Here is a 24292-nt window from a genome sequence, read left to right on the forward strand (position 1 = left end):
TGCATTAAAGTCTCCATTTGTCTCTTTCTAAGTATTCTCACTCACTCATGGTTCCTCCAGCGTTGAAAAAATATGTTTTTTTTTTTACTCTTAAAACTAGCCTCTACATTTTGCCTCCCAAAGCTGTTTTAGTTCTCTGATGTGCTTTAGCATCCATTGGGGAGTTGAACGCATCTCCAGGGTTCTCACGGGGAAAAGCCTGATGGACTCCAGCTCCGTTTCAGCGAGATGGATTCTTTCCGAACTGGAGGAAGAAACCAAAATGTCGGGTCGGTAGGGGTGTAAAAAGGCCTTTGTCCTGAACACTCCAAAGACAGGGCCTGGAAAAAAGACCAGCAGTACAGGCATTTGGGCTAAAGCACAGTGGCATTGTGGCCCTCCATCCTGGGCAGCCTCGGGTCCTGTACTGTCCCCATGGTGACAAGCAGTGGACGGCTGTCCTCCGATATACCCGACCGACCCAGAGACACCGAGGTGGGAATGGATGCCCCCCTCTGGTGGGCTGCTGCGGGGGGCATGGAGGTGCCCTGCACGGGTGGAGGAGGGGGGTTGGGGTTACCGTGGGCGGCCTCAAGTGACATGCCTTGCTCCTGGTAGCCGTAGCCGATGTTCCCGCAGGGGAATCGTCTCAGTCTGTAGAGGGGAACCGGGGGCAACGTGGCTGAATCTAAAAGCAGCGGTGACTGAGCGGCAGGAGGTGGTGGTGGGGGTAACAGAGGTCTGCAAAGACCCTGCTGCTGCTGCTGCTGCTGATGGTGCAGCAACTGGAGTTGGTGCTGCTGCTGGAGCTGATGCTGGAACTGCTTGTGCTGGTGCTGAAGACCCAGCACTCCTGCCACCTCAGCCACAGTCCGGCCTACATGCTCCTGCCCCTCGCCAGGCACCCTGCCACTGCTCCCTCCTGCTCCTCCCACCCCTACCTGCCTCTGCTGCTGCTGCTGCTGCTGCTGCTGCTGCTGCTTCCTCTGCTGCAGGAACCACGAGCCATATGTTGGGTTCCAGAGACTGCTGTGGCCCTCCTTCTCTGGCGGGTGGCCCTGGGTGAATGCTAGGTTGATGTGTCCTCCCTCAAGACTGGGCTGGGTGGTGACGTGAGGTCCCTTGGCAGTGAGTGTGGAGGTGGCCGTGGAGGTGACTGTGTTAGTGGTGGTTATGGCGATGGAGGTCTGCGTGTGAGGCTGCTGGTGCTGGTGGAGGTACGGCTGGGGCTGCGCCGACATCTGTGCTTTGGCCTCCGACGCTGTGCTTGTCACGGCAGTGTGCTCCCCACCCCTCCGGTTCTCTTCTGTAGGATAGGATGGGGGCGGCTGTGGAGCCTCCCCATCAGGCACCTGAGAATTGACCAGCACGGTTGGAGCTGAAGGGTCGTCAGGGCGCATGGGTACACGCTCCTCCTCTTCGGGGACGGGTCCATACTCTATGGGCAGGGGCATGGTCACCACATCAGGGTCCTAATATAGGGCAGACCATTGGGAGATAAGAGTCTTATACATCAGTGTTACCAGTATTGTCACTCATTTGACAGAGTGTCATTTTCAAATCACAGGACCCACAATTTTGAAATCGTATTTCATGTACAATTATTATTGATAAACATAGTCCCACTCTGGAGGACATCATTGCATTCGTGTTGGCATTCAGTATCTAACCATACCATTCATGTAATGTCTTAAACAGTGTTTCCTCAAAACTAGAAAACTAGATTTGGTCATTAAAAGTAGCAACGAGCAGCTACATCATTTTATCTGATTCTTTTCATGCAGAAATAAGGTTTGATTATGCTCAATACAAACTTACATTGTGTTATCCTTTTTAGGCGAGCAATACCACAAAGCTTGGAGTGTAATTTACAGGAAATAATCACAATTTAAAACAAGCAAGATTGCAAAATGGAATTTAGATATTTCCTTCAAATTGCTGAGCTCTGATTCATGTTTACATAGCAGCCAGAATCTCACTGTTTGCTCTTTTGAATCACCTGTAAGCAGTAGTCGATTCTCTCCAGGATCGTCGAGAAGTTCGGTCTGTCCTCAGGCTGATGCTGCCAACTCTGAGTCATTATACGGTACCTAAAGACACACACGAATGGGTAAATATACACACAAGCGGGGCATAGCTAATGAAAACATGTCCTGCCAGTGCATTCAGATGTAGAGAAAGAAAGAAAGAAAGAAAACTGAGGCAAACCAGCACCCCTCTTTCCCCCTGATTTAACAAATGTTGCATTTATCTCTTGACAAAATACGCTTAATAGTTGTTTTGATCACTTCAGGCAGAATTAAAGTGTATTCTCCCACCAGTCTGAGTGATGGTGGGTGGATTACAGAGACAACTAACGGTGAAGTTAAATCCTTAGATAAGGTTTTAATTGCTGGGCTGATTCCAACCACAGCTGCCGCTTTCATTACACAGTGTGTCCTGTTGTGAGATTGTTCCCCAACTTCAAACTAAAAGGACACCACAGGGCCATGTTTATTTTTTTCCAAAAAAAATATTCTTTCATAAGAAAAAAACAAAAAAACATTTACACGGATACAAGGAGTAATCTGCAAAGCTGTGGCCGACGTGTGTGAGGGATAAAGCTGTTAAATCACATAGAGGCCAAACTGTGGCTCCAACGCGTATATTAGAGAGAGAGTGTGTGTGTGTGTGTGTGTGTGTGCATCTGCCCATATGTGTTTTCATAATAGAGTTAGCATGAGAGGCGGTATCTGAAAAACGAGAGAAAAATACGGTGAGATATGTAAATGTGTTTTAAGCTCTCTATCAGCTCCCCATGACTTCTTCCAAATTGGGAGGCAAACATGAAAGAAAACAGTTGATGTGGTTTCCATATTGAAAGCGCTGGGAGCGATCTCCCAGAAAATTTTCTGACGCCTTTTAGGTCACAACTCATATATGTGTCAATATCAGCAAATCATCAGAGCCTTTCATGTTTGCCCCTGCCTGTATTACTATTATTATTATTATTTTCTTTTTGGCTGCCTATGTCTATACAATGTATAAATCATAGGCAACTGAGCATCTTTCTTTCCTGTTATGGAGAAGCTTAATTAGAACTCATGGGATCACATCTTTGTGATCCATATTCATGTGGTCATGTGAATCACATGAATGCATTCAGCGTGTGTGTGTGTCTGTGTCTGTGTGTGCGTCTGTGTGTGCCTGTGTGTGCGTGTGTATGTGCGTGTATCTGCGCTTACACTGGCCCAGGGCAATTTTTAGGCGGGTCCATCCTTCCGCCATTGGTTACAAACTCCAACACTTCCTGGTTGCTGCGACTCGGATATGGCATGTAGCCCAATGAGAAGATCTCCCACAGCAGCACCCCAAACGACCTTAGAGAGGCAGATGATGAGAGGACAGAGTAGGTAGTAGAGGGAGAGAAATGGAGAGAGAGAGAGAGAGAGAAAGAGGACAAGACTGAGGACAATCAAGTCATAAATTATTAGCGTCATCAATGCTGACGCTGTAAAGGATGTGAGCAGAGGACATGAATGAGTTAGAGATGGGACAAGGAATTAAAAAAAAAAGAAAGAAAAAAAAAACATGTGTCTCAAGATCAGAGGCGTTGAAGGACAGAGGAAGGAGAGGAGGCGGGTGGGTCGGGACAGCAGACGTCCAGGTGTGAAATATTGGAAGTGAAGCTGAGCCAGTTAAAGAGCAGTATGAGGGATTCTCACCACGTGTCTGTTTTAGATGTGAAGATGCCCTCCATGAAGGCTTCAGGTGGCATCCACTTCACTGGCAGCATGGCACGCCCCCCCTTCCTGTAATAGCTTGCCCTGCACACACACACACACACACGCACACATTTTGAATAGTAAAATGCTTGACAGTGTTCTTTGCTTGCCTGCTAATAATTAAAAAAAGGGAGCAATTGCAAAATGAAAACCAGCATTTATAGTTTGCAGCGCCATCACCATGGCAACACCACTGCCATCACAAGCTGAGGTTGAAAAAAATAGAAGGAGAAATCTTACATTCAGCAATTAATTCACTACTTGTCAGAGGCCATATCAGCGCTCTGATCCAATCGCATTTTCAGCTTCCTATCACGTTGGTGTGAGAGACCCTCGAAGAACTCCTTATCTTTCCCAGAGGAGAGAGGGAGATTTTTTTTCTCGCCAGGCCGAGCCCCATCTGAGCCATTTTTAATGCTGTCTCACGCTTTCTGTGGGCAGAAAAATTATCTGATGTGTGCTCTATCTGATTGTCAGTGCAGATAGAGGTCACTGCCTGGTTCACGTCGCCCTGCTCGAGGCGCACGGCGAGGACAGACATGAACTTGGATCTGCTCGGCTCCCGCTCCATCATGGCGCACATGCAGGAAAATGGACACACATCAGCATCCCAGTTAAGTGGTGTCAGCTGTGTTTGGCTGGGGAAAAAGCATTATTTTGGCATGGTTTGCTGTTGCAGGGGAGTAAAACTGTTTGCCTCGAGTGATTTTGTAATAGAAAACGACACTTTTCCCCCCTAAGCAATTGTTTGCAAACATGGCAAGTGCTTCATACTAAATACGACTGTAATGGCCTGTAGACACAGTTTTGTGACTGGAGGGTTGCCAGTGCAAAGCCCTGGGATTTTGGGAAAGTAAAAGGAGCAGCAATAACACTCTCTTTCTCCTCGCCTTCAAAATTTAGACAAGTAAGTGAAGCACCGACTGCTCTGCTGGAGCTTCACATGGACGCGCAGGAGAGGACTGTAATTACAGTGGGCAGCTCCCAGGTGCGAATATGAAGCAGGATTAAAAAAGAGCATTGTGCTCAATTGGCATTCCCAGGACAAATAAAAGCTAAAAAAAAGTACAGAAAAGAAAAGAATGGCAAACGCATCAAAAACAGGGTGGCAGACAATAAAACAGACAATAAAATCTGCAACAATGAGCAAAAAAAAGAAAAAGAAAAAAAGATTGTGGTTTTGACAGCCTGAGCTTCTCAGATATGGCATCCAAAGCCTATGGACCTGTGGTGCATGACCCATTACGGTGTGTCTTCTCCTGCTCATCAGGGCCAAAAACTGTGTGAACCATTGTTAAGAGCCAGAGCGAAGCATGCCTTACAAGTCAAACGATGTAGTGCTAAAGGAAAGCCTAAAGAGAAGTGAGGACAGATGCGATAAGACACGTCTCACTTCACACCCATCTTCACTGAACCAGTAAGTCACCAACACCATAAAAAAAAGCTTGATTGTGCGATATTCGTTACTCGCTTAAAACCATCTGGTTGGTGTAATGGAAATTCAGTTTTTGGAAGGTTCAAAGATTAAGAGACAATTTAACGCTCATCATTTGGTTGGATTTGTAGCTACAGCTGTGTGTCTTCTGGGGAGCAGTGGGTGGAGATGAATATAGATGATATGCTGTCAGATAATATGGCTAAAAGGGAAATATAGGAAACTATTGGCATAAGACGTTAGCCTTGAGGAAAATTACACATAATCAATGAAGCAGAGAAAACAATCGCTACTTGAGTCTGTTTTCTTGACAGATTAGTTTAGAATCACTGCAGGGCAGCCACACACATCCCCGCCCAAAGCCTTAATCTATCAGTGAGAATAACACAATCAATTCTGTGATGGGGCTCGCTTACTGCCCTCATTTTTAGGCCTACAATTAGAGGACTGAATTTTGCCACCATCTTCTCTTCTGTGCCCCCCTTTGCCAATATCCCTCTAATTTTCCTGTCTATCCCAATAAAGAAAATAGTGAGGGAAGCAGACTGGCATCAAAAGATGCTATTAGATGAGCAGCTGTGGGTGTGCGTGCTCTGTGTTTGTTCCTCTGAAAAGGCTGATTTCAGTGATAAGGAGTTTACAAAAGCCAGACTGCCACAAATTCTTTTTTTTGTTGTAATATATTTTCTGCTGTTGCACTGACCCCTGCGAGTGAAATAAATCTTTTTAAAAAACATCACCTGAACACATAAAACTTTTGTATATTTCTATGCGCTCCGTTATCTACCCAGTAGAAGTATTTTGTAAAGTTTGAGGGTTGGTTGAATGTAGAGCATAAGACTGATAATCCCCCCTATCAGTGGATCGACCTCTTTTTTTTTTTTTTTTTTACCATGGGGTTTATGGACATATTTATTACTACTGCTAACACCACCAAACCGGCCTGAAAGCTGAGCTGCAGATTAGGGAGGCTTAAATACAGTCCCACGAAATCTATAGCACAAATGGAGGTGTTTTATATATGTGTGTGTGTGTGTGTGTGTGTGTTTTTTCCTTGTGTGAGCCATTCAATGTGCAGAAGCAAAGCTGGAGGATAGAGAAGTGTTAAAAGCAAAAACTAATGTTAAGAGACAGAGGCGTCAAGCAGACTGCGCCGAATGTTGAGTAAGATAGAAGAACACAATGTGGAGCCTAATGCTTAACGTCTGCTCATTGAGTTAAATGTCTTTGTGCTGCCCTTACTGTGTGTGTGTGTGTGTGTGTGTGTGCGTGCACCAGGCTGACATTAACAAATGCAACCTAAAGTCACTGCACACCATTGTTAATAGTTCCTGTGAGGATCTGGTCATTTGAAAGCACGGTGAATTTCTCTTCATAGTGGTGGCTGTTTACCTCGGGATGATTACTGACTGGCAGCTATTGTTTATCCACCTTTTTTGTTTGCCACCGCTTCACCGGTGTGTAAATGTGAGAGGCTGTGAGTGCGGGACACAGTGGAATACCACGTGCAAGTACGCCTGTGGCTCTCCTCCCAGAATATAAAAAGCTGACATTAAACCTTGTCCTGGTCCCTCACTGTGACACCCGTCCCCTGCGACGGCCTCAAAAGGACTCCCACGTCCCTCGTCACATAGCAGGAGCAATAACGCTCTGACGGCGGGGTTGCATTGTGCACTAAAGAACCACCCCTCCCTCTGAAAATAATAACAATGATGATAAAAAAAAAAAAATGAAAAAAAATCCCAGTCGAGGCACTACAGCTCCAGGCTGAGAGATAAAAACAAAATCACATCGAGGCACCTGAAAAACTGACATCAACAATTAAATCAACCGCTCGTAATGCGGACCCCCGGGGGTGTTGCGCAACAGCCTTTCCCGGATGCTCTGAGAGTGACTTTGCTCTCATGTGACTTTCCATTGGCTGATGCGAAAGTGGTGCGTTGATATAGCTGATTGTTGTGACATATGTCCCTGCTCTAATTTCTTACCAGATGAAAGGCTCGGCAGATTTCCCTGCTGGATTGTGCATTCATTTAAATGGTGTCGCGTGAAATTGTGGTAGCTATATTACAAAGTTTGGGCTAAGAATAATGGGACACCGTAGGGGCTTGCAGATGAGCTGATGTAGATTAAAAGAAGGCATCAGTATGGCGGTGTGATCGAGGATAAACACACTCTCACAGCTGGGCCACATTTACCAGTTTAAAAGTCTTCCTGATAAATGCCGTGGCCTTTTGCAATGAGAAGAAAAACTCTGAGCTAGTAGCTCATTGAAATAGCTTAACCCTGATTTTCTTCCATCTTAGATATTGTATGTTATATGTCCTTGCAGTTAAGAATATCTTGCACAAAACTGCACACAGCCAACGCACTCATCTTTATCAGGCAAGCCAGCTGTCTTCATGCCAAATGATACAGAAGGAAATAAAGAGGAAAAAGATGTAACATCGTCTCTGTCACTGAGTCCAGCTTTCTCTGGACTGTGCTCACCCCCTGCTGTTTAGTGACACAGTTTGAGGTTTGCTCTCGCATTTCGATTTGTCATGTCCTGTGGTTCAATAAGTGTGCATACCTAGGATTTCACTTAAAAAATAGGGTGGATGAACAGTTGCATTTAGTCTTAGTTAAGGTGATAGTATTGTAAATGTTGAATACAGGTCATTTGATTCTGATATATGCCTTTAATATTCATGTGGAATACATCTGCAAACCTCCAGCCCAGTCTAGGGGTTACTATTTAGAACTGGTCTTTGTTCATGCTAGATAGGTAGATCAAAGCATCTGGTCTCCATTCTAGGTGAGCCAGGGCGCTCTTGCCCGCTGTCTTGCATCAGTCAGTGGGCCTGTGCTGTGCTTGTACCTGTAAATGTCCCGAGCCATCCCAAAATCTCCAATCTTGGCCACGCGGCCAGGTCCTTTGCAGGTCAGCAGGCAATTCCGAGCTGCAATGTCCCTGAAAGATGAGAAAAACACATGCAGACGGTCAGGCCACTGCATGCGCTTAGTGCTGGATTGACTGACCGATTGATTCAAGTCTGTACTATGTGATTTTTAATAATGTACTGAACATTGACATTCACCGAGCTTAGCTTGTCTCTGCACTAGTTTACTGAAGTTTTTCATATATTTGCATCTATAAGAGAGCTCCACATATGAAACACCTACAGATGCTCCCCTATCAGATCTAAAGTTCAGTGTAACTACTAAGTTGCCCCGGGCAAACTTGTAAAGTGAATAGTTTTCTACAATGCCTTTATAGCTCTGCCCACATAGTGCAACCGCAGAAAAGATTGAAATGTTCCACAACGTATGCAGGCAAGAGTGGGTTAGAAGAAAAAAAAAAATCCCAAAATTCATATTTGTGCTGCACGGGGTTGGTCGGTCTTTGAGAAAATACAGTAGTTCGCACAGCATGCTGTACTCCTGTGTGGGGAAAAGGAAATGGAGCCCACACTCTGTACTGTGCTCCCCAGCCATCTGACTTTGTTAACATCTTAAGAAGTGACATTATGAGCACACTGCTCCTCATCAAACTAAATACAAGTGTGCACATGGGCCAATAAATACCCAGAATTTAACATCAAAATAACATCATGTGACACTGTGCTCAAGCAGATCATGAGACGAGGCAGAGCTGGAAATGAAAAACCAGCAGTGATACAAACGGCGGCACTGAGTTCTGCGAGTGTGTACACAGCAACACATTGTTTTGATGTTTTGCTTCCACACTCTGATTAACTTGGATGTGAAATGACACAATGAGGATAAAGTAATAGTTCAGACTGATTTAAACTGAGGGCTTTTTAAGACAGGGACTACAATATGCATGGTTGCCCCACTTCAATGTGCCTGAAGAGTTTGGAACTGTTCAACTTCTATTATAGTACTACTTCAAGCTTGATGTTAAATAATTTAGTGTGAAATAAAAACAATATTGTGGCGAGGGCATCCATTTGTTTTTCGATTTCTCAGATCTATTTTTTTTTTTTTTTTTACAATTTAGACTGAAGCAGTTGAATGAGTGTTGGTAAACTGAGTTATCAAACCAGCTGCAGAGAATTACCTAAATCGTGGTTATCACACCACAAAACTTCCTATTCAAGAAAAAGCAGTGAAACAATCAATCAATTAAGGCACATTCCGGCCACTTCATGAATACTGAATAATTCCTATCATAGCGTGCCCACAATCACATGCACATGGGTGTGCGCACACATTAACACACACAGGCACACTCTCACAAGATCCTTTCTCATGAGGTACTGTTGCTAAATCCAAATAGTCTTTGTTTAATGGCTTGGAAGAATGCATGCAAATGATTTGCTTTTGCTTGTAGGCAAGGACGAGCCTTGAAATGCAGCAGTAGCTGTCACAGACTGCTCGCTGAGGGCTTAAGGGAAGGACACAGTGCTATTGTGCATGCAGCGCAGAGATGTGGGAGCTGTGCGTTATTAAAACAATGTTAACTGGCTTCGTACTGTTGACCTTATTTACAGTAAATACGAACTGCAACTTAAAGACCCGTTTTCACTGCAGCACTTGGAGAACAATCTGTGTCATTAGTCTATTTTAACACCTGGGGTTGCGTTAATCTACCGGACTCTCCGCAGCACGGAGCTGCTTTTAAGGTGGTTACAGTTTCCACTTCGAGCATCAAGGCTGTTGTCAAAAAAACAGATAACGTGGTCCACTGGCCAAAAAACAGATGAATGCCGCCACAGAGATGAGCAGAGAAAACACACAAAAGCCAGAGTGAGTTGATGTCAGGCAGCATTAACCCTGTGATTTAACCTGTTGGAGCACACCACAGCTCATCATCCAACCCTCTAATCCTTGGGAAAAAAAAGAAAAGCAGCATTTTTCCGAGTAGCGGCTACTCCACCACGTTCACCTGCCCTTAACCCAACCCTGAGTAAACACACCTCCATAAAAATTGAAATTAACCTCAAGGACGGTGTTAGGGTGAATTTTAATACAGGTTTGAAGGCAGAAAGGCTGGCTGTGTAGAAGCTCACGAGCCTCCAGAGGAGAGTCAGCCATTAGGTGGATTGATGGGGCTTCACTGTGCCACGTTGGGGCAAACAAGGTTTAATAAGCCTCGTTTGTCATTGGCCAATTCCTAGGAAGTCAGAGATAGACATGGGGATGTGCTTTAATTGTCTTGATGTGATTGCAGGAACCGTTTTGACCTTTTCCCGTTTTGGCATGTACTTGACTTCCCTCACGGACATCCATGATGGAGATCTTGGCAAAGCAGGTTCAAGAGGAGGAGGGGCTGGTTTAAAAGTCACATCCTCCGGTTCACCAACCACTGTGAATATGGCTATGGAAGGGACACTCTGTTGACTTGTGCCTTGGATACAGACCGTAAAAAGGCAAGCCGGCTACCCCATCTGCCTGCTCTGATGCTAAACTCATCACTTGTCCTTTCTGCTATCATACGAAAGGCAGAAGGCATGCAGAGTCCATATGTTACGCTTGAACAGATATGCAGTCAGGTCATAATTCAGAGTGAAAGTGAGCAGATGAATGTGTGGAAGTCTGTATTTGTTGAGTTTGTATGTTTTCCTTTGCACTTTTGCATTCCATATGCATGCGCATACCCACATGTACTGTTTTTTGTTTCATTTGTTTTCAGATCTGATCCAGGTAGGAGGAATATAGAGCCACAGAATACAATACATCCTTTCATAATCATGCGCTGTAATTGTTTATGCCAGCACACTGTTGTTTTTGCATATTCATGTGCAAAATGTGTGATCATCTAGTCTAGTACCTATGTATAAACTGGTTCTCCTCCAGATACTGGCAGCCCTTAGCGATGTCTCTGGCCACGTTGAGAAGGTCCACCATGGTCAGACTGGACGGATGCTCCTGATCACACAGGGAACAGACAAAGAGTGCATATTAGAGGCAGAGGCAGAGGTAGTTAGAGTTACAGAGTTAGAGGTTTTCAAACATGTACTCATGTTTGAAAACCTCTAACTTGGATCATTGTGTGTTCATTTCTGTGGCTCTATGAGTAGTGCAGAAGTGGTAGCTTAAGGGGATTAAAATTTTTAAAAAATGAACTGCACTATTCAATGACAATGTGCACTTGAGCGTGATACGACAGTCTGTCTCACCAGCCGGGGTCTGGTCTCCCTCAGGAAAGACTTGAGGTCTCCTCCAGCCATCAGCTCCAGCAGGATGAACCTGGGCATGGCTTGCAGACTGACTCCTATACAACGCACAATGTTCTGATGGCTGAACTTACTGCAGGGAAAAGTGTGGTGGAATGGCTTTAGTGGTACCGTCAAAGTCACTGCGAGAGACAGAATTTGGTTTTTTGAATTTGCCTCCTACCTGATGATTAGGGCCTCCATGAGGAAGTCCAACTCATCTTGCTCAGAGCAAACCTCAGGCAGGGTCTATTGTAAATAAAAAAAAAAAACTCTCAGTATAATGAAGTTTTATATACAGTTGTGATTGTGTTTTGCATGTAGTGCCTGATGCGTCTGTGAAAGAGATGCGAGACAGCAATAACTAAGAAAATCTGCTCATGTTCGACTCTGTGATCTCCTATCCTCTCCTGAGAAACTATGGAAAGGATGGATGATGCGTTATTACTTTAGAAGCCCCTGATTTGATTCAATCAAAGTTTGACCTTTGAAAAATAGAAAGAGCTGTAACAGAGACTGTTGAGTGTGAACTCACCTTGACTGCCACTTGCAGTGGACTCGGTTCACCTGGTATCCCCACTGCCAGCCCTTCGTAGACTTCACCGAAAGCACCGTGACCCAAACCCCTGAGGACCCACAAACACATTTATTATTTACAATTACATTCATATTTTAGACATTAGGCTGAAACTTTCACACAGAGGAGGCACAAAAGAAGGATGTTTAAACCTGAGTTTTCTACACTGAAGACATCAGAAGCAGCCAGCGGTGAGACATGTCCTAAATATACCTGCGTCCAAAGACTGATCGCCTGTGGGGCTGAGGACTAGGTAAAGAAACGAGAGCCACGGAAAACAAAAGTGATTTCTTTTAAACAGCTGGGCAGAGATGATGATCAGAAGTCTAACTTGGTTCATCAGCTTATCAGGCAACAAAGGCCGATAGCTCCGTGTGACTGTGTAGAATGGTTAACTTGGGCACCAAATTACAGTTTTGATTTTCCCCTTTGCAGCTATTTCACTTGATTAATAACTTGCATAAATCTAGATGCTGGAAAATATTCACGGGCCCACAAGAAAAAGAATTTCTCACAAAGATTAAGAAGCGGAATGATAAACTGGTGAACTATAAACACATGAAGGATGCATTAAAAATTGAAAAGAGCCCAGCAAAACTCATTTCTCAGCCTCCTGGATCTCTGCAGTGATCACTGTGAGACTTCTCACTTTAAATAGTTCAGGCTTTATTCAAACTGCTACTCCTCGCACCTTGCTGTACGTATGAGCCCACCCTATTTAAACAGTTGGTACTACTGTTTGTTCAGACACTGTTATCCTTCAGTCAGTAATTTCAGGTGTATTTAACTCATACTGAATTTGTTCTTTAATGGGCTTTTTTTTTTTTAATTATGAGATGATAATGTCCAATTAAAGAAAAAGATTGTTGGTTCTGGGCCTGTATTCGCGGCTCTTTTACCTGGTGAGGGAGATATTACGTCGCGGCACTTCCTTCAGGTCGTTGACCGACGCCGTCTTGCCGGCGAAGCAGTAGTTTGGGTTGTAGTCGGTCATGATGGTGGAGGCCCGCAGCTTACTGAGCTTGCAGTCTGGACTCTGCAGCTCCAGCTGGATAGACTGCAGCTCTGTGTGTTTACGCCTGTACACTGGCGAGACGAAAAAAATGAAAGAGGAGTTTCACTCCACTACTGAGATATTCACAATTTAAAAAACAAACAAAAGCTTGAACCCAGTTATTATTTCTCTTAAGACCATTTACTTGTACAACAGCAATTTCTATGAAATGGAATTCCTTTGTGTCGGTGAAATATTGATTCCTTTCTATCCGATGCCAGATTTGTCCTCCTAAAATATTCAGATATGTAATGTTTTAGAATTCAGCCTCTCTTAAAAGAGACAACCACACGTGTAGTGTAGCAACAAGCATGGCAACAGTATGCAAAGAAAAAACAAAGGCAACAAAGGCACTTTATTTAGAACAGCCTGCTGCATGCTTTTTCTCTCACACACTTCACAGTGCTAGAAGCCTCGACCTGGACTGCGAGCAGGGAGAGTTGTTTGTGTGTGAATTGGTGCGTGTGCACGCAGGGGAGTTATTTATTTACCAAGTGCTGTCTAATGTACGGATGCTGTCAGCCACCGGCTAAGCAGCCATCCGTCATTAGCGCCTTTCATTCATCACAGTGGTCGTCCCACACCTCCTCAGCTCCAGCCTCGTCTACTGATGTGTGCGCAAAGGAGTGTAGGTGGGAGTCTGGAAGTGTGCGTCAGCCTGCGAGTATGAGAGCGAGCGTGGATGTGTGTGGAGGAGATGATGGCTCAATGAGTGCACATGTCTGGCTGTAATATCCTGAGAGCAGGCGGGCAGACAGATGTCTGCGCTGTCCGCGAGGCTGACTTCCCGTTCTGATAACAACCTGCTAAGGGACCTCTGAGAGGGGCCAGGCTAGACACTGCGGAACTGAGCGTGTGTGTGTGTGTGTGTGTGTGTGTGTGAGAAGGAGAACGTGTGCATTATTGCAAACAGAAGACTGAAGCAGAAAATACATATACTCATGTAAAGTGAACCTATATTTAGCAGCACAGTCCACAGCAATTTACGGGCACTATCAACTACTTCAGCTTTTCCATTTTCTCCAGGTTCGTTTTGGCCATTGTCAGCTTCATACGACACACTGCATGTCATGGTGCGCTGGTTCATGGTGTGTACTTATGGTAATTAGTTGCATTTGCACTTGAGTTGTAAGCATTTTACCAAATACTGCCCAATTCATGGCACTCTGGTATAAACATTTACGACCCATCCCAAAATGCCCCACTCATCCCCTAGAATCATGTCTGCAATGGCTGACACCACATTTTTCATCGAAGACTGATATATCAGTGTCTTAGTACCATATTCTATCTCTGGCTGACGTGACGTGCTGATACTTACTTATCATGACTCCAGACACAGCCAGCAGCAGGGCGGCGATGAGGGCCGAGGTGCCCACAGACAGACCCAGCGCCAGGTGGGAGAGAGACTGGGGAGTCAGCCGGGACGCCTCTGCAAGACAAGGGGAAACAACAGCGCTGCACAGTTGTAATCTTCCCCAGAGGAGTATTAACATTCACTTCGCCACTCTGATCCCCAACTTAATTAATGATGTGAAAGCGATGACACAACAGAGCTCAGGAGCAGCGACGGCCGGTGAATGCAAATTGCTTTTCGGTGGCAAGGGGAGATCTCATTTCACTTGTCTAAGCTGAGGAACAAATCTGCACACCGAGAGGCACCATATTGAGACTGTGACCTTTTATGACCTAGCATCATAGAATTATCTACTGCTTGTCATTACTGAGAACACATTTGCAAATCATAGGGCAAGGAGACACTCTAGGTCATTAAGATATTATTGAGATGGTAATAGCCCTGTTATTTTGCTTCAAATTATAAAATGACGGTCCGCCATATGAATTCATTTCAGATCCACATTCATATACTCATTATTCATCTGAGATTACAAATCGTAATTGAAGAAGCAATTCTAGGTCCACAGGGGTTTGTCTGCATTCCTTTGTCACAGTTTAACCCGAGAAGAAGACACGGCACTTGTGTGAAAACTGATTTTCAGTCAAGGTTGACACGGTGTAATGAGCAGAGCTAGGTGCTTAAACTTAGGCTCATTAAGCCTACAATGAAATGCATTCAAAATCTATTGTACAATCTCACTACATGAGTATCCAAGTTCAGCCTTTTATCCTAAATCCTTGACATGATAAGATAAAGAGCTTTTATCTGGCTGGAACACAGAGATAAATCACAGAACAGGACTCGACACTGAAACAGCAGCTAATACTGCTCTGGGTGTATCCATTTTCATTAACAGGTTAGCTTATGCTACGGATTGATAATTATTATGAATGATTAAGGCACTATTAAAAAAACGTTTCCTGAGATAAAGATTCAATAAAGTACAGAGCCTCCCAGGCTTAATTACTTTTGTAGATTAATTCATTATCCTTTCACTGAGTCACAGTCTATTACAGGTACAATTACATTCAGCTTAACTCATTTCTGCATTTGGATTAATTTCACTTATTTGTGTGGAAGAGAGAGAACGAGATTACGCTTCATCATGAGTTGTGAAGTGTGTGTGTGTGTGAGCAGTGCTGTCCGTCAGACCTGTAGCGTTGATGCAGGACACTCCGTCTGCTGCCAGGATGAGGCTATCGTCACAGTAGCAGACAATACTGTCCCTGATCTCGTGGCATTCATCGCTCTTACAATGGCTGCAGTTCTGCACCGGACTGATGATCACCTCACCATCCCCCTCCATAGCTTTAGACATCCACACACACACACACACACACACACACACACACACACACACACACACACACATACATACACAGACAGACAGACAGAGTGCAGAGCAGAGGTTTCTAAAATGAGCAGAATGTCTCAGTATAAAATGAGCAAAGGCTCAGTAATGCGGCGGTGCAATTTACTGGAAATGATCATAAGTAGACAACGTGTGAGGACAGCTTTGCTCAGTTTTATTCTCACCACCACATATATTTTCATCAAATAGAGGTTTGTTGTCGAGAACAAACATTCTGAGCTTGATATATATGGAACATGTTGTAATTACCCAGTATTTATAAGCACGAACGCCATCATCCAAAGCCGTAGACCAACACTGGGTTAAAACTCTGACAACATGGATCCACATGGCATCAGATTTCTTTTATGCCACAGTGAAACTGGTTACATTACACTTGTGCGTGATTTGATTTCATGAACAGTACGAGCCAGCGAGTACAGTGTGCACCGGGTGAATTGAGCCGGGGCGAGTCATCGTGTTGCACTGAGGGCTGAGAGCTTAAAGATATTCATTCCAGCCTGCTCCTACCTTCAAGGTGTGTTAATCAGTGAAACGATCTGCTGCAGGCTTTCTGCCCTCCAACACACAACTGCTCATACCGCCATAAATTGTTGTAAAAAGATCTCACGGTGTCCATTACTGAATGCAGATTTAAAGAAAACCAATTCTCTTAATTGTAAACTGCAACAAGTGCGGACAAATCAGCCTAACAGGAGTTACTTATGTGCTGTCTGTGAGCGTTTGAACTGTTTAGTAAGCAAACCAAACGCACTCATCTGCAGAATCCATTTTCTCCCATCATTCTGTTATCAGCTTTATAAGTACAAATACATAAATCTAACCTAGAAACACTAGAAAGCGGAGGAAGAATAAAGGACGAATACAAATGTGTCGAGTGCACATGTTGACTGCATACTAATGCATCGCTGTGATACTCTGCACGGAGGATTTTTAGACACAGCCGTGCTGAATACTCCCTTATGTTGCTTTTCTACCTGAGTGAGGAAGGAGATATCGTCTCACCTACAACATTTCTAGGACATTCTGTCTGTGTGTCTTTCTTTTGTATAATGATATAATTCTATGTGCCATACAACGATTTTTCAGCTATCAAACCTCGAACCACGAATCTCTATACAGATTCTCTATACAGATTAGTTATTTTCCTCCCTTTAATCTTGTTGATTAATGCTTTGTTTAGATCCTTTCCATGCACATGAAAAATTGTATTTTCCTTTTCATACAGGCAGATCAAGTGAGATTCATTGAAGCTCTCCTGGCCACAAATAACATGCATGTTTTCCTCGGTGCCTTCTACCATCTAGTGACGCCAATATGATTGGGTGACTGTGTAGTCCTATCTGTGTTGTTCTTCCTTCAGACTGGTTTTGAAGCGGCCCATATTTGGTGGATTAGGGCCCTGTATTGCAAAGCGGTTGCCTCTGTCAACATTAATGCAATGATTTTTGATCCGTTTTTCGGTCTTTCAGTACACGCAGCAGGGTTGTCCGGAATCTCCTGCTGTTTTTATTTGAGCTCAAGAACCTGCCTGTGCCGTTCAAGCTGAGCAGGAAATTACTGGCGTAGCCATTTGTGATTACAACTTCAAACAGCAAAAACCTGACCTTTAAACACCTGATATTCTAGTTAACCTGATATAAGTTATCAAATTATAGATGCGTGATATGATAATGATTCAGGCCTTGTTGGTAATTGATTGACTGATTATAAATCACAGCACTTTCTCTCTCTTTTCATGTGCACCGCTCAGATTTGAAACCGCTCCTTTAATCATAAAACCTTAAAAAGATGTACAGATAGACTTCTATCTGTCATATCATGTATAATTTTCTTGGTCATGAGGCTATAAACGTGTTAAACATGTGCACGTGGCCTGGCCAGCACCGTGTATGTATCCTAATACAAAAGTTTTAAATCAATAATCCTCTTATTAACTTTTGCTTTGAAAATAGCTGAATTGAATTTTGATGGAATTTCCTCTCTTTAATTAGTAGTCCAGTGAAGCTTGAATATCTCTGCGTGTTAACCAACTGGGGCCAAAGGATAATGTGTAGTATAATGAATGAAAAGATCTATTCAGTATGAAACACCAAATTTCTGTCTTATTTACAGCTCAAATTCATTCTGAAGTATTTTTCCGTCAGAGGAAATGAAGGTCGATGACAAATTGAGTAGTGTGGCTGTCTCACCAGGCAGCATCCTATTAAAGCTCAATGGGAGGGAGCGCATACTTTACCACAGCCCAGTGGAAGACAACGTTAAAAAGCACTTCTGCATTTCTGTTTCCCATTTTCCCCTTTTTTTCTATTTCTCTATAAAGCTGAGTGGAGAGGAAATGTCAGATGATGTATTGATGGTCAACAAGCTTATCATTACAGCTCAAATGTTCAGTCAGACTGTGTTTTTTTGTACCTCTCAGTTCAAATGTACAAGACGACGTGTCTTCTCATGTCTGTTGCTGCCCATACTGTATTTGTTTACACTATGACTCTAAGATTTGGAGTGAAGCAACAATTACAGCTTGCACTGCAGAAAGCAAACCAGACGTGCTACGACAAAAACTCATTTAAAATGTCAACAGCAAAATCAGTTTTTTCTCATCATTCTGTGAGGTACAAACACATTAAGTCTCACCTGCAATAACATAACATAACAAATTCTTAATACTAATTTCTTGACTGCAGGGCGTGACTACTTTGTCTGTATGTTAAACGCTGCATTACCTTTCAGAGGATAGAGGAAGGGCTCTCCCTCTGGGCCGAGGAAGGACGTGCCGTCGTCACCGTCGTGTTTGGGATTGTTATCTATGGAGGTGTTACCACCTAGAAACCAGGAGGGCAAACACATCACCCAGACAGAAAGACAAGGACTGGAGTGGCCACATGGGACTTGTGCAGGATTGTGTATCCTAATGTAACACCTATTTGCATTATGCTTACTGCTCTATTTGCTTTATTGTTATGTATACTTATTATTTACGATTTCTTTTCATGCACTTATGCTGTGTACTTCCCACTGTTACAGCCCCATTATGTGGATCATTAAAGTCTGTCTTTATCTTAATGAAATACACTCATTTGATACTGTGTTAGAGGGACAGGACATGTTTCCGTCAACCTGATGTCTGAACTGTATAAACTCAGATTCATTTGAATCATTTCTGACACCTCACAGCATTTTCATTAAACTTTTTTATTTGTTAACCTTTTTCTGGATGTTCCAGGAGAAAAAACAACTATTGGACTAACCTCTGTAGCCTCCACCGCCACCCCCGGACATACAACCACCTCCGCCGCCCCCGAAGCCGCCGCGCGTCTGCCAGAACTTTTGACAGGCCTGCCCTCCCTGGCCTCCTAGCACCAGCGGTCTGCCACCCTGACTGACAGGAGCACTGTCGTTCCAACCTCCGCCTCCACCTGTCACCAGACACAACACACCTTTGATATGATGTGGAGTAATGTGTAACAGAGTGAAAAGGGAGCGAGAGAGGCCGAGAGACTGAGTTCTTAAATGGGTCAGAGTTGTGGGAAAAAGATGCTGAACCACAGGAAGAGCATATTGTATCTATCTGTCTATAGGCACACATAGACTATATACATAGACTATATCAGTATCAAATATATTCACACACATACACACAACAATCCCCTTTTAATGACACTGGCTAGAGCAGAGAGCACAAAAACATAAAACGCCTTTAAAAGAGTGCTGTTAATATGAGATTAAAGTTATAGCTAATAAAGTTAAAACTAATCCGTCCCATATTTCCCAACACTAGCCAATGTAATTTTCCCCTTTCATTTTCCTCCTTCTCCTCTGAAGCTTGAGAGATACAAACAAAGGAAAAAAAAAACAAAACACACCAGCAACAAAACCCTGCAGACACGCTGAATATTTCATTTTTCACTCACAGAGTTTCCTAAAAAGTAAACCTCTGGCTTTGTGAAGATGTAAAAATCAATATCTTATGTTTTCTGGGCAGTTCGTCAACTCTGAGGACATGAATAATGGAGCCTGCAGTGAGCATGGATGTAACACTACACTGTTAGAACAAGCCATGTAGTACTGCCCAGCAATGACGGGGGACATAGTGCCCGAAATGAATAATCACGAGGTGGGCCGTGTTTGCTCCAAAACACAAACACTGGCACACAGAGGTGGAACGTCCATGGATGTTATGCATTTAGACAGAAGTAAACACCTCCAGGATAAGTGGATGTGTTTACAAGTACAGGTAGACATGCAAATAAACACTTCCACTTCAGGCTAGCTGTATATTCGGCTTATTAGTTTGTGTGCGTGCAGAGGGGAACAGATCAGACACAGCTTTTCTCATCATGAAGTGGGCAAAGTTAAACATATGCAATATATTGCAATATTCCAGTGGGACGCTGGAAATCTGCTCTCATCAATTCAGTCATTTTTTTTATCATGGACTCAATATCTCACACACACTACACAATGTCTCTCTCTCTCTAAAACTAACACTAGCACAACTGCAGTCACAAGCATCACACTAAGTATATTGTATTTCTCTACACATGCGAATAGCCCACACACGATCAGCAGCAGCACACACATACAAATGGTAGTGACACACATATTGAAACCGTGCAGAGGGTACCTGCAGCATTTGACTTCCCGTTGCGTCCCGGTTGGCTGGGGTCATAGTCCATCTGCTCCAGCTGGGTCTCCGATTGGCTGCTGTAGCCCCGGCCACCTCCCCCAGCAGCAATGATGAGGGGGATGTACACTCCTTTGTCCACCTGGTCATTAATGCGTATAGTTAGATTTATGTAGTGCAATCTGCTCTTCAAAGGAAAAGTTCAGCATTTTGGGAAATATGAGAAGATTAATGCCATCTCATGTTTGTATTGTAATTAGGTTGCTGGAGCCATCAGTTGGTTAGCTTAGCTTAGCTTAGCTTAGCTCAGTGTAAAAGATGGAAACACGGGGGAGACAGTTAGCCTGGCTCTGTCCAAAGGTAACAAATCTCAGCCACAAATCCGGGAGATTTTTTCCAATCTCACTACAAGAGCTCACCACTCTGGTTAGCAGTATGAAAACATTCTCTAGTGATCTTGACATTGTACCCACATCTTTATTTGAAAAAAAAAAAAAAAAAGGTTTTCATTGGTCCTTTTATGCCCTCAAAAATCAATCAATTTGTAGGTCATATCCAAGCTTATTTCAAACATGCTGCTGCTCAATCACAAAAACAGATTTTCAACCTTCTTTGACCGACTACAGGCCTATTTCAAAGTTACCTTTTATAGCTAAGGTCTCAGAAAAAGTGGTTGCTTAGATGAGCACAACATTTTTGCATTCATCATAAACAGCTCTTTTCAAACAATCTCTTAATACATGGTGATGCAGGAGAATGTCATACATTGGTACTTTTAGATCTCAGTGCTGCCTTTGATACTGTGGACCACTGCTACCTCTGGATGGATCAGCTTTGGATTGGTTCTCCTCTTACCTTTCAGACAGGACACAATTTCTGTTCATAACTATGTATCATCAGCTGAATCTGTCCTGTGGTGTTCCTCAAGATTCTGTCCTCGGTCTGCTGTTATTTGCATTGTACATGGTTCCTCTCGGCCAGATAATTAGTCATTTTAAAGGTATCTCCAATCATTGTTATGCAGCAATATTCAGTTATACGTGTTGTTTATACCTCAACATGTTGCAAAACTGTTTGGTCCACAAACTCTTAATACTGGCAAAACATAAATTCTTATTTCTGCCCCAGATGGTGATGTTCCAAAGGTGATGGAGAGTCTTGGCTCTCGTCCTCTTCTGTTAAATCTAACCTCTTATAGGCATTTCTATGGGCCCAGCTTGGAGTGTTATATATGCATGTAAATTGTTTTGTTGCTAAACATTGCTAAACTCAGGCCGCTGTACACTAGCTGGGATGGAGATAATTATTTGTGTGTTTTTTCCCTCCCTGTTGTAATTCCGTCTGCCTCTGACTTAGCAAGATATCCCTGGACCGTTTATAAGTGGTCCAAAATGCTGTTGCCAAGCTCCGATTTTGATTTCTTTACACTGGCTTCTGATCAAAGTTAGAGTCCAGGTCAAGATCCTTGTGATCACATTTAGAGCCTTGCGTGGTGAGGCACCTGTCTCTCTTAAAGAGCTACTGCAGCCTTATAATACCAGTTGGAATTTGAGGTCCTCTGATCAGGGTTTGTTGGTCGTCGCTCCAGGCTCAAGACAAAAGGAGACTGTGCGTTTGAGGTTGTAGCTTCTAAATTTTTGATCTCTGTCCCATAGGACTTAAGATCAGTGGACACTGTGGAAACCTTTTAAATGTAAAAATGTGCTGGACTATTCCTTGGCTGAGAAATAGGCCAGCACATAAGCAAAGCAAACTGGCTGCTGGTTGTAGCTTTGTATTTAATGGAAATGAATGTGGTATAAATCCTCGGATCTAACTGTGCCAGAAAACAAATCTACATGTTTCCCAAAACATTCAACTATTCCTTTAAAGGAATACTTTGGGTTGTGAACTGGCCAGTTGGTCAGCTTATCTGTTCAGTGATGAGAGAAAATAATTGGTGTCCCTGGTGGATTCTTTGGTGCTTCAGGATCACTGATATTATGAGTGACAGCATGCTAAACTGATATTATCTCAATTGCTACATGTCAATGTCTCCAATACCTGAGCTGTAATGTACAATCTATTTGTAGCAGCAGATAAACTGGGCTGGTTTTATACATGTGACACATATTCCACACTAAAATATCATACAAATCAAAATCTCATGAGTTATGTCCTAAATATCAAGCATAAAAATATCTGCCCAAGTTCATCATTGCCTCAGCACCTTTTTACCTTGAACACATACGTAGCCCCGCCACCTCCTCCTCCTCCCCCTTTCACTTGAGTTTTGTTCACCATCGGGCCACTCTGTTCCAGGCAGATCTTGTTCAGTATGCCGTTGGACTGCAGGGAGGGAGAGAGATGTCACTTCACAGAAGAATTGCTTTCATGGATGTCAGTTCTGCAAGCGAAGGCTGAGCAGTTGCCAAACCCCAGCTGCTGTGAGTCTAAGGTTTTAGCATTATAATGGTGAGCAAACACCAGGCAGAAATATCCAAATGCACACAGTGTATGAGAAGCAAAGGGCCAACGTTCCCCTTTTAAGACAACCCAGAGAGATTTGAGCTTGTACTGATTTCCTATTTTCCCCCAGTTTTTACACTGAACAGCTGGCATACTGCAGTATAGAACAGCTTCCTGTTCACAGAGATGGAATAATGCTGAATGAATTAAACATCTCTGGAGTTGGGCTTATTACTGTTTGAAATGTAATTGAAGTAAGTGAAGCTGATAGTATGACAGAAACTAATTCATTATATTCTGTATAGTAATTATGTTGCAGATGTATGAATAGAGCTGATTTCACTTTTTTAAGAGTTAATATGTTCTTAACAAAAAATAAATATACTAAACGAATGCCATATCCAATCACTTTACCATCACTGGAAACTTAAATATGTTGCTATTAAGAGAGGTTCAGGTTTGTCTGTATATCTGTATTTCGAAACGTGATAATGTATTCATGTTCATGGTTCCCTGTAAATCAAGTGTATTTTCACTTCATACTTCACATAATAAAACAGTCAAAAATTATGCATTTTGTCTGAAAAAGATATGAAAATATTTTGAAAATGAACCCAACATGCGTACAGAATACTGTCACTATGTTTTAAGAGGATCTATCATGTTAACCAACACAGGCAGCCTGTCAGTCAGCTTGTCATTGTTCCACCCCGTTTCCCAGAAATCCAGCCTCTTTGTAAAAATGGAACTGGACATCTTATTGGCAAATGATGCTAGGTGCAGGGACTTTGCCGTAGCTGAGGTTTTGGGAATTGATGTGCCTGCCCTGTGTGCGCTATCATGCTGAACTGCCTGGAGCCAGTCCTACTCTGAGAGCGAGAGGGCATGAGTTTCCTCCCCCCACTCTGTCTGATGCGCACGCAGACACACAAAAATGCACTCACAGTCACTCATCATTCCCTCGAGTCCCTCGTCTGTCTGAACCGAGGCTCCAGGAGCAGGGGGTGGGACTTTAGTGACTGTGATTGACAGGTAGATGGGCTAAAAGCCAGGCATTCGAATGTTGTGGAAGAGTCTTCCTCACTCTTTCTCCCTCTCTGCCTGTTGCCTGTCATTGCAGCCTCTCACTTGAAAGTTGAGTTTGTGTTTGAGAGTGAAAAAATGACAGAAAGGAGGTGTGTGTGTGTGTGTGTGTGTGTGTGTGTGTGTGTGTGCACTTGAGAACCTGTGTACTGTATGTGTAGAAAGAGCAAGACATGCACGGAGAGAGAGTGTGCTTGTCAGAGGACAAGGGGGCTATCATTTCTCTCACCAGAGGGGAGGCTAGGTGTGAGAGAACACTGTTCCTCAGCACAAATCACTTTCAGAGCGACCCTTAGGAGAGAGTCGCTACTTCTCGCTGTCAGAACAAGGGGGAAATGAGAGGAACCTTAAACGACTTCAGTCTCGCTTTGGAACAACCCAGTCCCTCTCCGC

General features: G+C 43.5%; 1 protein-coding gene across 1 annotated transcript in view; it reads right to left on the reverse strand.

Moving 5' to 3' along the window:
• Positions 1 to 353: 353 nt before the first annotated feature.
• The window catches only part of alk (ALK receptor tyrosine kinase), a 304575-nt gene continuing 280636 nt past the window's right edge, over positions 354 to 24292 (reverse strand). Inside the window, exons 14-29 of the mRNA XM_070842064.1 lie at positions 22586 to 22696; positions 20369 to 20510; positions 18993 to 19160; positions 18468 to 18566; positions 15522 to 15677; positions 14292 to 14402; positions 12816 to 13002; positions 11875 to 11965; positions 11524 to 11588; positions 11304 to 11433; positions 10955 to 11052; positions 8039 to 8131; positions 3684 to 3785; positions 3204 to 3338; positions 1979 to 2069; positions 354 to 1451 (exon numbers count right to left, since the gene is read on the reverse strand). Of these exons, the coding sequence (XP_070698165.1) occupies positions 354 to 1451; positions 1979 to 2069; positions 3204 to 3338; positions 3684 to 3785; positions 8039 to 8131; positions 10955 to 11052; positions 11304 to 11433; positions 11524 to 11588; positions 11875 to 11965; positions 12816 to 13002; positions 14292 to 14402; positions 15522 to 15677; positions 18468 to 18566; positions 18993 to 19160; positions 20369 to 20510; positions 22586 to 22696 (2877 nt within the window). The remainder of the gene's footprint in view (positions 1452 to 1978; positions 2070 to 3203; positions 3339 to 3683; positions 3786 to 8038; positions 8132 to 10954; positions 11053 to 11303; positions 11434 to 11523; positions 11589 to 11874; positions 11966 to 12815; positions 13003 to 14291; positions 14403 to 15521; positions 15678 to 18467; positions 18567 to 18992; positions 19161 to 20368; positions 20511 to 22585; positions 22697 to 24292) is intronic.

The sequence above is a fragment of the Pempheris klunzingeri genome, chromosome 13 (genome assembly GCF_042242105.1).
Source record: "Pempheris klunzingeri isolate RE-2024b chromosome 13, fPemKlu1.hap1, whole genome shotgun sequence".
Classification (NCBI taxonomy): domain Eukaryota; kingdom Metazoa; phylum Chordata; class Actinopteri; order Acropomatiformes; family Pempheridae; genus Pempheris; species Pempheris klunzingeri.